This window comes from Xyrauchen texanus, chromosome 12, assembly GCF_025860055.1.
Source record: "Xyrauchen texanus isolate HMW12.3.18 chromosome 12, RBS_HiC_50CHRs, whole genome shotgun sequence".
In the NCBI taxonomy this organism is placed as follows: domain Eukaryota; kingdom Metazoa; phylum Chordata; class Actinopteri; order Cypriniformes; family Catostomidae; genus Xyrauchen; species Xyrauchen texanus.
Window position 1 is genome coordinate 24,966,803 of NC_068287.1, and position 16,188 is coordinate 24,982,990.

General features: G+C 39.6%; 1 protein-coding gene and 1 non-coding gene across 3 annotated transcripts in view; both read right to left on the reverse strand.

Moving 5' to 3' along the window:
• Positions 1-9: 9 nt before the first annotated feature.
• carm1 (coactivator-associated arginine methyltransferase 1) overlaps positions 10-16,188 on the reverse strand; it is a 39,920-nt gene continuing 23,741 nt past the window's right edge. The window contains exons 9-16 of one of the 2 annotated variants that reach the window (XM_052140167.1): positions 15,301-15,386; positions 15,052-15,141; positions 13,435-13,572; positions 13,244-13,333; positions 13,056-13,153; positions 7,187-7,267; positions 6,811-6,879; positions 10-3,326 (exon numbers count right to left, since the gene is read on the reverse strand). In XM_052140167.1, the coding sequence (XP_051996127.1) occupies positions 3,187-3,326; positions 6,811-6,879; positions 7,187-7,267; positions 13,056-13,153; positions 13,244-13,333; positions 13,435-13,572; positions 15,052-15,141; positions 15,301-15,386 (792 nt within the window). In that variant the 3' untranslated portion in view covers positions 10-3,186. Of the gene's footprint in view, positions 3,327-6,810; positions 6,880-7,168; positions 7,268-13,055; positions 13,154-13,243; positions 13,334-13,434; positions 13,573-15,051; positions 15,142-15,300; positions 15,387-16,188 lie in introns of both variants that reach the window. The other variant, XM_052140166.1, reaches the window with a different exon arrangement.
• Positions 15,502-15,705, reverse strand: LOC127653489 (small nucleolar RNA SNORA74). The gene has a single exon (XR_007971808.1). It is a non-coding gene; the product is annotated as a small nucleolar RNA SNORA74 (small nucleolar RNA).

The window sequence follows — 16,188 nt, forward strand, 5'->3', positions numbered from 1 at the left end:
GCAGCCTACATTCTTTGTGGCATGGATTCCACAAGATCTTGTATAAAATTCCTTTGAGACTCTGGTCCATGTTCAAATCAAGCGATTTCTGCAGATTTGTCAGATACACATTCATGCTGCAAATCTCCCATTCTACCGCATCCCAAATGTGTTCTATTGGATTCAGATCTTGTGACTGGGAAAGCCACTGAAAAACAGGGAAGTCATGTTCATGAAACCAGTTTGAGATGACTTTTGCTTTGTGACATGATGCATTATCATGCTGGAAGTAGCCATTATAAGATACTATTATTATTAGAAGATACTAGTATTATTGCTGACCATGTACATCCAAGAAGGGCTGTACATGGTCAGCAATAATACTCAAATAGTTTGTGGCATTCAAGCAATGATTGATTGGTATTAACAGGCTCAAAGTGTGCCAGTTAAACATTCCCCACACCATTACACCAAGGTAGTTTGGGTCTATGGATTCATGCTGTTGGTGCCAAATTACGACCCCATCTGTGTGCCTAAACAGAAATCGAGATTCATCAGACCAGGATAAATTTTTTCCAGTTTTGGTGATCCTGATCCCACTGCAGCCTCAATTTTCTGTTCTTGGATGACAGAAGTGAAACCCAACGTGCTCTGCTGTTGTAGCCCATCCACCTCAAGGTTCGACGTGTTGTGCTTTCTGAGGTGCTATTCTGCGCTCTACAATTGTACAGTGGCTATCAGTTACCAAAGCCTTTCTGTCAGCTCAAACGTATCTGGCCATTCTCCATTTACATCTCTCATCAACAAAGCGTTCCATGTGCAGAACGGCCACGCTCTGGGTGTTTTTAAGTACACTAGAGGCTGTTGTGTATGAAAAGCCCAGGAGATCAGCAGTTACAGAAATACTCAAATCACAAACAATCATATCATGATCGAAATCAATGATATCAAATTTTTCCTCCATTCTAATGGTTGATGTGAATAACATCTGAAGCTCTTGACCCGTATCTGCATGATCTTATGCACTGCTTCCACATGATTGGCTGATTAGATAATTACATGAATATGTAGGTGTACAGGTGTGGCTAATAGTGCTCAGTTTTTGTCTAAAAAGGAATGGTTCACCAAAAATTCTGTCACCCTCACTGCACCGATCCATACCTGTATGACTTTTTCACACAAGAAGAAATGTTGAAAAATGGCCAAGCTGGACAATATGGACAACTATAGAGTAAATTGTCAGTCTTATTGTAAGGAAACTTTCCCCTTTTGTGTTCCACAGAGGATATAAAGAAATGTGGTTGCCAAACAAGATGGGGTGAGTAAATAATGACAAGAGGTTTCATTTCTGGGTATCCCATTAGGATATTTTGCTTCATTTGGAAGCAGACAATAATAAATCTTAAGCCATGTACCCGTTTATGCATTACCCAAAAATTCAACAAATGCTGATTACATATGTCCAAACCATAAATTTCTGTTTTTATCTCTACATGTTTTTGCACCATATTGGATTTGCAAAGGACTATGCAACAACAAAAACACACACAAAATAAAAAATAGAATGCTACTGCAAGTAGCCACACTTTTTAGGATTTAATTAGCTCTTTTTTTGTCTGTTGCTTTCTGTGAAAGAAAAAAAAATGTATTCTACAAACTAGCAGGCATGGCTTTATCTCATGATAGTTGCTAAATCAAACCCAAATTAACTGAAAATGTGTGACTGGAAGCAATGCTTACAACTTAAGTCTTTGCAGGGAGTTTCATTTCCCCAGCGTATGAAGTAAAGGAGGGAGAGTGAGAGTAAGGAAACGATGAGGAGAGTTATGGCTAGTCAGGAACTTAAATCTCCTCTAAAATCCCCCAACAAGTCTCACAACACACAGAAGTTGACAAGAAAGGGTTTGGGGATGTAAACTAGGATACTGCATTTCCAAAACAGCATTACTGCTGTAGCGGTTCCGTGTGTCCACAGACCTCACCGTTTATATCATTCATCCTTCTGTCATCCTCCCTCCAATGCTGACTGTCCTTCCTAGCCTTCCGTGGTCCTCCTTGGCAGGTAGCAGAGGGTTTGGGACTGATCTTATTTTCCTGAAACCTTTTTGTCCTCATAAACTGGCTGACTAAATTCATTTGTCAATTATAAGAGTCAGATCTGCGTGATGTTGTGGTAGGTAATTGACAGAAGTGGTCTTGATAAACCATGCTCCGGATTCACCTCAGGGAACACCAAGCAACATACAATCTGGGACTGCACTACTTTAAAAGCACTCAATGAACACAGTCATATATGGAACGAGAAGTAAGATGATCTCCATCAATGCTATTGGGTCTACAGGCAGGTTCCACCAGAGATTTGCGAGCATCTACAGCATGTGTCCATCACTTCTGGTGAGCGATGGGAGGTTACAAACATCTAGGTGAGTCAAGGTGGCTGTCTAAAGTCCATGCTGAATGAATAGAGATGCAACGGCTTGTCGATGTCATGGGAAACTTAAAAGCCGACAGCAAAGTGTAGTTTCAATGGAGCAGAACGGATTCAGAGTTTTAGGAATAGTGACAAGATCCTGCAAAAGATCTTGAATTAATGTCCATGTGTGCCTTAAAAATGGTGGGACTTTGACAAGGAAACATGTGCACACCTGTAAAGCATTTGTATATAAAAAAAAAAATATATATATATATATATATATATATATATATATATATATATATATATATATATATATATATATATATATATATATATATATATATATATATTGTCCCGTTGTCAGCGACCAATCTTCCAGTCGAGTTCTGTTCCACTGGGTTTTGAGTCTCTGGTTTGTGCTTTTTCAGCATGCTTACAAACAAGTGCTGCTGCCAAGTGGCTGGTTGTGGAGCAGGTGCTGTGTGTTATAGTGGGGGAAGAGTTACAGTGACACACCTCAAACTTATTGACTGGCCAAATGTCTGTGCATGTGCTGACGTTATAGCGTCGCAGGACGGATATGTACGAATAAAACACCAGTGAGAGAAAGAGACAGAATGTAGAATATATATTCGTATACATGTATATCTATATACTGTATGTATAGTGAGAGTATAAAGTGATGATCAGAGACTGGTGCGCTTGTTTTGGTATTCTGAATTTGGCTGCGGTCGGTTTGGAGAGGGGGGTTAGGGGTGAGGGTCTGGACATGCAGAGGCCATCCAATGGCCTTAGCTCCCATAGTGCATGGTGTTGCTGGGGATGGCCATAGGAGATGCCATGGAGATAGCAGGGCCACCCATGGTGAACTGGTTGGTGACGGGGTAATGTGGATTGCTGCTGCTGGGACCCTGCTGGGCAGTTGTGGCCCCTGAGAAGAAAGCAACAGTTGAGAGCATTACATTTTTTTAATTTATGAATGTTTGGGGTACAAGAATTTAAACGACCATTTAGCGCACACACTTCCAGTAGACTGTCAAGGCTTATTCACAAAAGCAAATTTTTTGTGCAAAATTAAACTATGCATCCCTATGGACCTCTTCAAAGTAATAATCTTTTTTATCAAAATGGTTTCTGTTGTCATACGAGCGTTTCTTCGACTTCTTGCATTTTCATGTCCTAGGGGTTGATTTTATGAAAACAAACAAATTTACACTTCACAAAACTGACTATTTTAGAGAGTATGCTTTAGATGAAACATGAGACATGAGTATTTTTATTAGCCGTAGAGTAAGCTGTTTAATATAAAAACTAATTAATCGCCACAACAGAATTCTATTAAGCACACTACAGAAATGTTGTAGAAATTTCACTGTGGTGGTAATTTTCATGACTTCAGAAAAAATGACAAATATTACATCAAAATAAATCTCCACAGTGCTGAAAGTGCACAAAGTTAAAGAAACACACACATATATATATGTGTGTGTGGGGGGGGGGGGATTGTTTTGCAGAGACGGACTTATCTTCAAATGGAACCATTTATTTTTAAGTATTACGGCTGTATCTTAATGGCATCTTTTTATTAATGAAGGCCAGTATCACTGATATTTTATTTAGTATACTAAATTTTAGGGTTATAAAATAGTCCGTAATGCATAAATTATAAATTTAATTCGATTAATCCTTATTAAAGCTACAAGCGTTCTTTAGTCAAAGAGTAGTTAGTAGTTTTCTCTGTTCCCTTTGTTCTTTGGTTAACTTTACTGACAGACAGAATTAGTGGCTACTGTCACTTTAAGATCTACAGCTGGTGACAGGATCTCACGCGTCTCATTCTCTCACTACTCTTTACTTCCATTTAAGATTTTATTTAACTCATTTAAAGTTAATAATGATTGATTCTTGTGAGGATACTCGACAAAACGGACATTTTGGCATAAATGTGTGTGTTATTGTTCGTTCAAGCTCGAAAGAGAACTCGATACTGGTTCGCGACTTTTTGTGCCTCGTGTGTGTGTGTGTGTGTGTGAGGACATTTACTGAAGTGCGTTCTCTTTTGTCTTGTCGCACATTAATGGTTTAAAGCATTTGGTGGACAAACTAATAACTAATAAGAGCTAAAGAATGACAAAGAACGGATGCAGCGTTAATTGTGTTAAATATTTTAAAACATTAATGCTGGACAAAAAAAAAAAGAAATCGCATACGTTAACGTTGACCGCACTAAAGGTGCGTACACACTGCAACGTTACTTGTCATACATTGCTGACAGAAAATAAAGCGGTTTAAAGTGGACTCGTTTTCATGGTAGGCCTACACATAATGTTTTTTTTAGTAAGCTACACAGAATGTTCTACATTAAATATTTAACTAACAGTCTGAAGTTACCTAGCAGCAGTGTATGTTAATGTTAGCTCAGTCAACGTAAGGCTAACATCAAAAGGTGTAGACCGAAAATATGATTATGCTGACCTGAGCTAATTTACTGAAATCAACCAACTCACATCTCCTTTCTTTTCATCCATGATGACATTAAGTCACCTAATGTTGTTTCTGGAGTTCTGCGCTCCATGCTTTCACCGACGACGCTAACGTGAGGTATGGATCTCAATCACACTGTTGCCAGGACCCGCCCTGCTCTGCTTCTGATAGGCTTGTGGCGTTAGTTAGAGCTGCGCTCCTCTCATATGATTGGTAGGTGAAATCAATTGACTCGAAAATATTAAACCGCATTCAAGTTCCCAGTTTCAAATGCAGCCGCGCGGTATGCGCGCTCATAATGGAAGCGGCGCACTCGTTTTTTCCAAGCGCGTCCGCACCGAAAGTGCGTCCGACTGTAATTTGCAGCCTGATTAATAAATTTTGCCTGCGCCGGAGGCCGGACCTGCCCTCAAGCCGGAAATCCGGCCCCCGGCCGGAATACTTTAAGCCCTGGACCTCTTAATACTATTTGTTGTACAAAACAAGCCCAGGTTGTGACAGAAATTAAGTTTTAATTTTTGGTTTAAATTTTAGTTTTTGCAGCCTCTGTAAGGCACAATTTATTTACCACATAAGCATATTAAATCTTAACTACCACGAAAATGCATTTTCATGTGGAGTTCAAAGTGGCGCTTGAACTAGCGTTGACGCCCTGACATGAATCGTGAATGTGGCTACACGATGTAGCAAAGCAGATTGCAACATTCTGTCGGCCAAGTAATACTGTGGAGAATGAGATTTCAGCAGTTTCAAATTATGTGATTACATTTTGTATTAATCGCATTAAATCTCTTAAACTCTAAATCAGCCGGTAGACTGTGGCTATCCACTTTCCAACGGCAATCGTGAAGCTGCGTTCATGATTAATGTCAGGGCGCCAGTGCTAAATGCCGCTTTGAATTCCTCATGAAGAGTGCTTGCGGATAAAAAAAAACGTCTACGTTTTGGTGATAGAGACTTGACGTGCTTCTGTAGAAATTAAAATGTGCCTTACATAGGCTGAAAAATTCTCAGTTGACTTCTCTCATCAACAAGGCATTTCCATTCACAGAACGGTCCCTAACTGGATGTTTTTTTGTTTTTGGCACCAATCAAAGTCAATTCTAGGGACTGTTGTGCGTGAAAATCCCAGGAGATCAGCAGTTGCAGAAATACTCAAATCATTGAGATCACATTTTTTTCTCCCATTATATGAACATTAACTAAAGCTCCTGACCCATATCTGCATGATTTTATGCACTGCTGCCACACGATTGGCTGATTAGATAATGGGATGGATGCCAGACGGGCTGGAGTATTTCTGTAACTGCTGATCTCCTGGGATTTTCACACATTTTCACACCTTGATGAGAGAGGTCAACGTAGAATGGCCAGACTGGTTCAACCTGACAAAGTCTATGGTAACTCAGATAACCACTGTTAACACTACATTTACATTTATGCATTTGACAGATGCTTTTATCCAAAGCGACTTACAGAGCCCTTATTACAGGGACAATCCCCCTGGAGCAACCTGGAGTTAAGTGCCTTGCTCAAGGACACAATGGTGGGGCTCGAACCAGCATCCTTCTGATTACCAGATTACCAGTTATGTGCTTTAGACCACTACACCATCACCACTCCACCTGATCACTACAATTGAAGTGATCAGAACAGCATCTCAGAATGCTATTCAGAGATGCGGGTTGGCACCGTTTTGGCGGTACGAGGGGGACCTACACAATATTAGGCAGGTAGTTTTAATGTTGTGGCTAATGTAGCTATATCATGCTATAACACTATTTTCCTTTAATTGTTCCATTCCTGAACAGTAACAACATATCCATTCCATTTAAGAGATGGGTGATTTTTTTCATTAAACCAAGTGAATTCCAGGATTATGTTTTGTTCAGGTATGACAACTACATAAGTGCAGTATGAGAGAGACTCACCCTGGACGATTCCTGTGCTCATAATTGAGCCCATTCTGGAGTGAGTATGGTTCACAATCCCAGTGTTCACTGAAAAAAACAAACAAAAAAAAATAAAAATAAAAAAAGACAAGAAAAACAAAATTTCAATTATCAACAGCAAACAATGTGAATCTGGTAAAAAGATGACCGGCTGAAATGTAAACTCTAGCAATGCTTAGAAAACCTGTCTGAATTTATAATTAAATATACTTGAGTCCAATATCTTTTTCCCGGAGAGATCTTAACCATGGATTTGACCACGACTTAAACCCTACCAGAGCTGATTTCACGCTGCATGTGTATGTGTACGTGTGAGTGTGTGTGTAAATATCCATACATGCATGCATGTCTGTACCAAGGGGGATGAGATTGTTGTGGGACACAGCTGACCCACTGCCACCAATGACAGTGCTGAGGTCATAGGCTGCAGGCATCCCTGAAGAGAGAAGAAAAACATGAGACAGAGCACAGTAATACACAAAAGCATCTCTGTAGAAATGTAATGTTGTATGGGAAGGTTCCCTTTCGATTCAGTTCACTCGACATTGCCGAAAGCACTATGGGGAGTGTCCTCCTTACACAACCTTGTTGAAACCCTTATATAGTCACGCCAATCCTCTGACTGGCAATGGTGTCTTAGTCCCGCCCCTTTAGGCATGCATTAGGCCTATATAAGCGGGCATTTCCAGACGCAGACAGGATGATTCGTTGCCTGTGCTCAGTGCCTGCAGAGCGGCTTTCCGCTCCCCTGTATGTTCGGGTGAAGAGTTATCCACATCGCCGAAGAACACTCATTGAACAGGTTCGTCGCTTCAGACGCTTCTCGTTAATCAATGCTGTGCTTAAGCAGAGACTTCTAACTGCTTCACACAGCGCTACAGCTGGTGTTACTGTATACTTGTATATAAACACACACCCTCCTCGTGGTCGCTATAATGTGGTTCTCGCTCTCGGTGGGGCTGTGCAGACGGGTGGCGAGTCCTAAAAGGTGTGTCAGACTGTTGCTAAAAACGATAGAGCACGGATATATACGATTCAGTTTGCAGGCAGCCATTTTGCTTCACCGGCAATTTGCAATCTGTGGTCTGACCACAAGATGTGCCAGTGTTGATTGCAGATTTAGTATCCTCGCAAAAAACGTGATAGAGACTGTCCCAGACTGTGACACACACAGGGGAGTTTATAGCTGTTATTTTCTCCTTCCTTCAATGCAGCGCTCGCCCCATTGAAAATGAACGGTGTGCATGTTTTGAATTACTTTGTGTTAGCTCAGTAGTGCCTCTGATTGGGCTAGTAATAACCAATCAACAGAGACTTGCTGCTTTACCATCTGAAAAATCTGGGTCTGAATGTCAACTTGGCAAAAAGTACACTTTCCCCAGCCAGCAAATCTCCTTTTAAGGGGTTTGTCTTAACTCCGCGAGTATGCGTGTACACCTCACAAATGAGTGCATCCAGACCATTCTTCCATGTCTGTCTCAGTTCAAACTGGGGAATATATTGCCACTGAATGTATTTCAGAGAATGCTGGGTTTTATGGCGGGAGCATCTGCCATCATACCGTTAGGTCTGTTACGCATGAGACCTCTCCAGTACTGGCTCAAGCGGTACATTCAACATCATGCCTGGTGCATCTGGCGCATGCGTATCACAGTCTCTCACCACTGTATGGCTTTTCATAAGAAAAGTGGTGACCACAGACGCATCCAACACAGGTTGGGGGGTGTTATGGACGCTTGACTTTCGGCACATGGACAGGTGCGAAACGGGCATGGCACATCAAATCACTTAGAACTACAGTCTTTTTAGCTTTGAGAACTTTTCATTCAGACATTGTGAATCACCATATGCTGATTCGTTCGGATAACACAACAGTAATCGCCAGGACGGACAACGATCACCACAATTAATGAGCATGACACAACGCCTCCTCCAATGGAGCGGGCATCATCTCTTATTGCGTGCGACATGTCCTGGGCTGTCTGTATTTGCTGTCTGGATCTGTTGTCACTCCAGGGAGCATTACCAGGGGAATGGTTCATCCTCAGACAATGTTGAGGATTTGGGAAATATAACGCAAAGCGGAGGTTGACCTATTCGCTTCCACAGAGAATCACACTATCCCCTTTGGTATTCCATGTCCCAAGCCCGGCTGGGAGTGGACGCGCAGTCTCACAAATGGATGGCGAAATGCACGTATGCATTTCCCCTGATGCACCTCCACTCACATCCAAGTCTAAGAGGACATGGAATCAGTTCTGTTAACTGTGCCGAAATTGCACAATCAGTCCTGGTTTCCGGAGATTATAGAAATACTAGACGGCCCTCCATGGGAAATACGGCTGAGGAGAGACCCTCTCTCTCAAGCACAAGGCACGATTTGGCAACCCCAGCCAGAGCTTTGGAACAATACGTGTGGCCTCTGAACGGAGCACATTAGAAGAGCCAGAATTGCCTTGGTCGGTCATGAACCCTGGAGGCTGGCTTGTCATTTAAAATGACATTAAACCTTTAAAAGGCTACGTGCCTTAGGTTGTATCAACACCCTTCAGGGCTCAGGTGGTTCGTTTGAAAGCCTTTTTTCCACCATTTAATTCAAATGAAGAGCAATCCATGCATGTTATGCCAGTTGAGGGCATTGGTTGCATGTTTTGAGCGCACCCGTCAGATCAGCTCTTTATTTGTTATCGAGGACGCACAAAAGGAATGTCTGTCTCCAAACAAAGGCACTATCACTTGATCGTTGATACAATCGACTTACCTTATGAATCACAGGGCACAAATTGCCCTTTTGGTGTCAAAGTGCATTCAACCAGAGGCATGGTCTCTTCATGGGCATGCATATACGATGTGTCCTTACAGGACATATGTGTGGCAGCAGGACGGTCTTCACAAAACACGTTCGCAAGATTTTTTAACCTGGACGTGGCATTCTTCTCCTCACAAGTCCTCTCTGTATAGAGTGCTTACATTCAAGCAGATGAGCCCAAGCCCTTATTATGGGTGGACTACAAACTATAAATCAACACAGCCACCTGATTACATGCTGTTGAACTTCCTGTTGCTAAAACAATCTTGTGCCCCTATTTAAGTACAGGCTTCCCTGTCATTTTACACAACCACCTGCATACAGACTGTTGTACATTTCCCATAAAGTACTTTAATTGTAATAAAACTTCCTTCCGGACTGGGCTCATGAAGGGGTTAATTCATACTATATGACTATATAGTACATATATCCATTCTAAGTGTTCCCCTCCTGGCTCACCATGAAGGTTGCTGTATACTCATGTTGGTCGCCATCATGCTATTTCGATATGTACTCCCATAAGAAATAAAACCTACTTTTCCAACCATGTTGTGAGAGGGTTATTAAACCATACAATGCATGTCTATATGGTTCATATAGATTCCAGACTGCGTTAATTTCCATCTGGCATCCGTCATGTGGGACTATTCATATACACTTTAATATGACTTAAGTCATTGGCCTGTGACTGCTTATAATATCTCTATTTAGTGTTATAATTCTGGGAGTGTAATGTCATGTAGTGCGGCGTGATGGGATTCCATTCCCCACAGTGTTATTATAGTTTGGGATTTTTAATTTAGCTTTTATTTCTATTTTTGATTCAATCAGTCATTACAATTTAGTTTAGATTTTATTAGTTCTCACAGTTTGTTTGTTAAATTTAGTTTCGATGTTTTGTAGTTCGATGTTTTGTAGTTTCGAAGTTTAGTTAGTTATTTTAGTATTAGTATTTTTTATGGCTGCCAAAGCTGAGCATTTACTGGTGTAATTTAAAAAGGTCTAACATCATTACATTTCTCACGGCAGTCTTGTGTTACATCTATATAATGGTATTTTCATGTATAATGTAGATTGTAAATGTTGTAAAATGTTTAAAATAGGGCAAATAATGAAAATGACAGAACTTTGAGGTAAATCTAGTTAAGCTTATAAACAATTAACTTAATGTTATGATGTGAAAGTGTAGAAGAAAATATAAAAATAAATTTCAAATATATAGATATTTTCTAGAGAATAATTATTCCTCTGTCCCACTTTACCAGTAGGCCCTGCTGCTTAAACACATCTTGGATTTGGACAAAAGAGGATCTTCAAATGTTCTAATTTCCAGTATTTAATATTTCTAGGTAGAAGACATCCTAAGCTTCATTTAAATACATAATGTTAGGTTATGTGTCGTTTGGATCATAATTCAAGTGTCAAGAATGAATTCAAGGTAATTTTTATTTTTAGTTAAATTATTTTAGTTGGTTTTAGTTAACTATAACACTTGTTCCCCATAGAGCTTATGGCAATATCGAGTGAACTGAATTGATATGGAACGTAAATGTTGCAAATTTTATAATATAGGGCAAATATGGGCAAGTGACAAAAGACATTTAAGCTTGATCCATATGTATTTCATGAAATTATTACTACACTAATCTTTGGGGCATGAACAACTGATGGTATAGTTCACCCAAAAATTTCAATTATCTCATTTACTCACCCTCATTTCTTCCCAGATATGTATGCCTTTCTCTCTTCTGCAAAACACAAACAAAAGCACATAAAAGGCATCCATATGACTTCCAGTGGTTAAGTCAATGTCTTTAGAAGTGATACGATTTATGTGGGTTAAAAAAGGATCAATATTTAACTCCCCTTTTACTGTAATTCTTGACATCAGCAATCTCCTTGGCAATCATGATTTCAAGCTTAATTATATTTCCCAATGTCATCTTGCACTCTGCGAACTCTACTAGTAAGTGTAATAGAGCTTGAAATCATGATCGTTCCTGTAGACTACAATTGCAAGATGTACAGTGAAAATGAGTTAAATTTTTGTCTGTTCTCACCCAAAATAGATTCGATCACTTCAGAAGACATGGATTAAACCACTGTATTCTTATGGGTGATTTTATGGTGCTTTTGTGCTTTTTACAGCTTCAAGGTTTCAGACTCCAGTCACTTGAATTGCATGTACCTACAGAGCTGAGATGTTCTTATAAAATGTTTATTTGTGTTCTACAGAAGAAAGAAAGTCATACACATATGGGATGGCATGAGTAAGTAAATGATGAGAGGAATTTAACCTTTTGGGTCAACTATCCCTTTTTTAGTTTTAAGGTTTAAAATTGATCATTGGTGTGGCAGAAGTCATTTCATGGCCACTGACGGGAAAAGCAAAGAACATTTTAAAGGTAAATTTAGTTAAGTTTATAAACAATTAACTTAATGTTATGATGTGAATGTGTAAACGAAAAAAATTAACATTTATTTCAAATATATATATATTTTTTCTAGAGAATTTGTTTTCCATTGTCCCACTTGGCCCTGCTGCTTAAACACATCTTGGATTTGGTCAAAAGAGGATCTTCAAAAGGTCCTATTTTCCAATATTGAATATTTCTTAATTTTTGCTTTAGACTAATGTAGAAGACATCCTAAGCTTTCTTCAAAGGTGTAATGTTAGGTTATGTGTCATTTGGATCATAATTTAAGTGTCAAGAATGAATTCGAGATAAATTTTATTTTATTTCGTTTTGGAATTATGAAAAAGTGTTTAGTTTCACTTTTTCCAATAATTTATTTTTTATAATTTTAGTTGGTTTTAGTTAACTATAATAACACTGGTTCCCCATAGTGCTTACGGCAATGTCGAGAGAACTGAATAGATATGGAACGTCACCGGTTACATGCGTAACCTTGGTTCCCTGAGATGAAGGGAACAAGACATTGCCAAAGCTGGCCACACGACTACTTCATAGTTTCATAATTAAGTGACTCACTCTTGTCCCCCAGTCAGAAAATTATGAAGAAATGGTGACTGAGCGCCCGCTAATATAGGCCTAATGCATGCCTAAAGGGGCGGGGCTCAGACACCATTGCCAATCAGAGGATTGGCATGATTGTATAAGGGTTTCAACAAGGTTGTGTAAGAAGGACTCTCCCAATAGTGCTTATGGCAATGTCTCGTTTTCTTCCTCTCAGGGAAACAAGGTTACAAGTGTATCCGGAGAGGTTTTCAGCTGATGTTGTATTGGAGGGTTTTCAGCTAACTGACCAATCATAAAATATTGTATACACTGATGATGAATCATTCTAATCAAGATGAGACATTTATGTCAGACTCTTACGGACACAGTTCTTTTACATGTATGTTCATGCTGTATTCGAAGGTTTTTGTGATGTACATGTGTGACAGACATGCCTTGGCTCATGCTGTAAGTACCCCCAGTATTCCACATGTTCTCGGAGGGGGAGGAATAGTGTGAACCTGGAGGAGGGGCCGGTGTTGTGCCTGTGTACCTGCATAGCATCAGCAACACATCCTGCATGATTTAGATTGCTTTAAAATGAAATCAAATTCTTCGTGTGCAAAGCAATTCATTCACTTACCGGAAGAAGGGGTTCTTGAGATCAAGTAGATTGCTGGACTTGGAACCTGTCTGGTCTACTTGAGCAACAACACTAATGTCATAGCTTTGTCTGTGAGAGGAAGTGAAAAATGAAAAACTTTTAACTAAGAACTAAAAAAAAAAAAAAAAAAGGTAACAAGTAACTTGAGGTTAGGTAGAAAGTGTGCTCACCTCTTGTTGGCAATTAGAAGCGCAGTGCCTGACATGGTATCACCTGCCTTGGCAAAGAGAGGTGACTGCAGCAGACAGCGCACCTGGTACCAGTGAGTGAGGGGTTCTGTGGGAGCAGTAGAGAGCCACACTGTCACCCTGTGGTGAGAGAGACAGGAGAAAAGCATTATTAATTACAATATTTAAGGCATTACAAAACATTACTTTTGTTCGCCAACATTAAATATAATATTATCACACATCAAAACAGATTCAGGATTCAAAGTTTTGCTACAGGCACAATGATACAAAATGGTACAAAGCCAGTGAAATGTTTTGTCTAACCCCCCTTATATTTATATTAGGGCTGGGAAAATGTAATTTGTGAGTTAATAGTTGACTCTGTAAAGTGTTAAAAAATATTTACACAATAATACAGTACCCATTTTTTTTTTCCAGTTTCTGAAACTTCACTAATGTTTTTGCCCACTTCCTGTGGCTAAAATTGGTATGTATAAATTTCCAAGAGGTAAAAGCTCAACTTAACTGCACATTCAAGCACAGAAACTGATTGTGGTTAGATCATCACCGATCCTCCACCTGGTCGTCTAATGGTTAGATGGAGACCTGAAGAGGCCTTGAAGCCACATTGTCTCCCACTCTCTGTAAATTTGGAGGAGGAACGGTGATGAACTGGGGGTGCTTCAGCAAGTCAAGAATCGGGCAGATTTGTCTTTGTGAAAGACGCATGACTCAAGCCACATACAAGGTTATCCTGGAAGAAAACTTGCTTCCTTCTGCTCTGACAATGTTCCCCAACTCTGAGGATTGGTTTTTTCAGCAGGACAATACTCCATGCCACACAGCCAGGTCAAACAAGGTGTGGATGGAGGACCACCGGATCAAGATCCTGTCATGGCCAGCCCAATCTCCACACCTGAACCCCATTGAAAACCTCTGGAATGTGATCAAGAGGAATATGGATGGCCACAATCCATCAAACAAAGACGAGCTGCTTGAATTTTTGTGCCATGAGTGGTATAATGTCACCCAACAGCAATGTGAAAGACTGGTGGAGAGCATGCCAAGATGCATGCAAGCTGCGATTCGAAAATCAGGGTTATTCCACAAAATATTGATTTCTGAACTCTTCTTAAGTTAAAACATTAGTATTGTGTCGTTTAAAAATGAATATGTATACACTGCATCTTATTTGTTATTTTGATCAGTTGTAATTTTCTGCAAATCAATGCTCTAAATTACAATATTTTTATTTTGAATTTGGGAAAAATGTTGTCAGTACTTTATAGAATAAAACCAAAATGTTCATTTTACTCAAACACATACCTATAAATAGTAAATCTATTGTGTATATGAGAAAATATTCAGTGTTAAGTAATAAAGTTTAGTGCATACGACACAGGTCAGAATCAAACCCTGCAGCTTCCACAAGAGCACCATGGTTAAATCTGTCTTAAGCATGAGTTCTTATTGTCATGTCAAGGCTCTGACACTCACATAAAAATATTTTCCCTCATATCAAGGCACACTGACCACCCACATTTGGCATAAGAATCACAAAGACATTTTGCACATCTCATTAACGCATACATGAAAAGAGGATGTATTCGAACTTACGCTGATCCTATGAATGCCACGTCAAACCAGAAAGCCAGCCCGTGCACAAGCCCTGAATGCATCATGTGGAATTTGAAGGGGATTTCTATCCTGAGAACAAAGAAAAGGGGAAAAAAAAAGTGTGACTTTAATTACTTTATCCAATATAATATTACTTAATATGACTTCTGTAATCTAGTTTCTAGTAATCACAGTTTCAAATTCTCTCATGACTGTGGAAATCCAGATTTTTTTTTAGTTATACTGTACTTGTAAAGATCCTCTTCTTTAGCTTCTAAAAAGTTGACTGTATATTTCACTGATTTTGCCATCAGGATCCTGATGTCAAAAGTGTCCTGTAAAAAAATAAGAGGAAGATGAGAAATGCCAGACCAAAGTATGCTGTCATGATATAACCCAGAGTCTTGCATGTTAAGGAGGATGAAGCAGGTCAAATAAACAGGGTGATGGGCTGTAAGGCCTCCTGTCAAGGGCTAAGCCACAGTAAAGCAGACTCAGTCCTAGCTCAGAGGGCTCTCCTGCCTTAGCCTGAACTCTGAAGGCTGCTAGAGCAGCAACACTTAGAGTCAGACCAGAGCAACGGCAGGTCACTGTCCCAGCAGTGTAACACCATAACAGGCACCACAAATGCCTGCACAGCTGACTACTGCTGACAGACAGACAGACAGACAGACACACAGTGTAAAGTAGATTCTGATGATGGAAAATCAGTGAACAGAAAAATCAAGCACACAATTGATATATGTAAATGTTAACAGTTTTCATTAAGCTGAGGTGTAATTCCAAACCTGTATTACTCTTTTTGTGATTAAAAAAAAAAAAAAAGAGTTTTTGCAGAACATCCGGTCTACATTTTTTTCTCTCCATATAATGAGTCAATTAGGACTTGGGCTGTCAAGCTCCAAAAAAAAAAAAAAAAAAAAAAAAAGCACCATTTAAATAGTCCATTCAACTCATTCTGTATATTCAAATTCTTTTTGTTCTGGGGGTACTCTCTTGGTAAGAGAAAAACAGACCAAAATGACATTATAATGGAGAACTTGACGGACAGACCTTATTTCACATTCTTTAAAAACTCTCCTTTTGTTTTCAACCGAAGAAAGTCAGGCATAGAGGAACAACATCTCAAAAATGTCC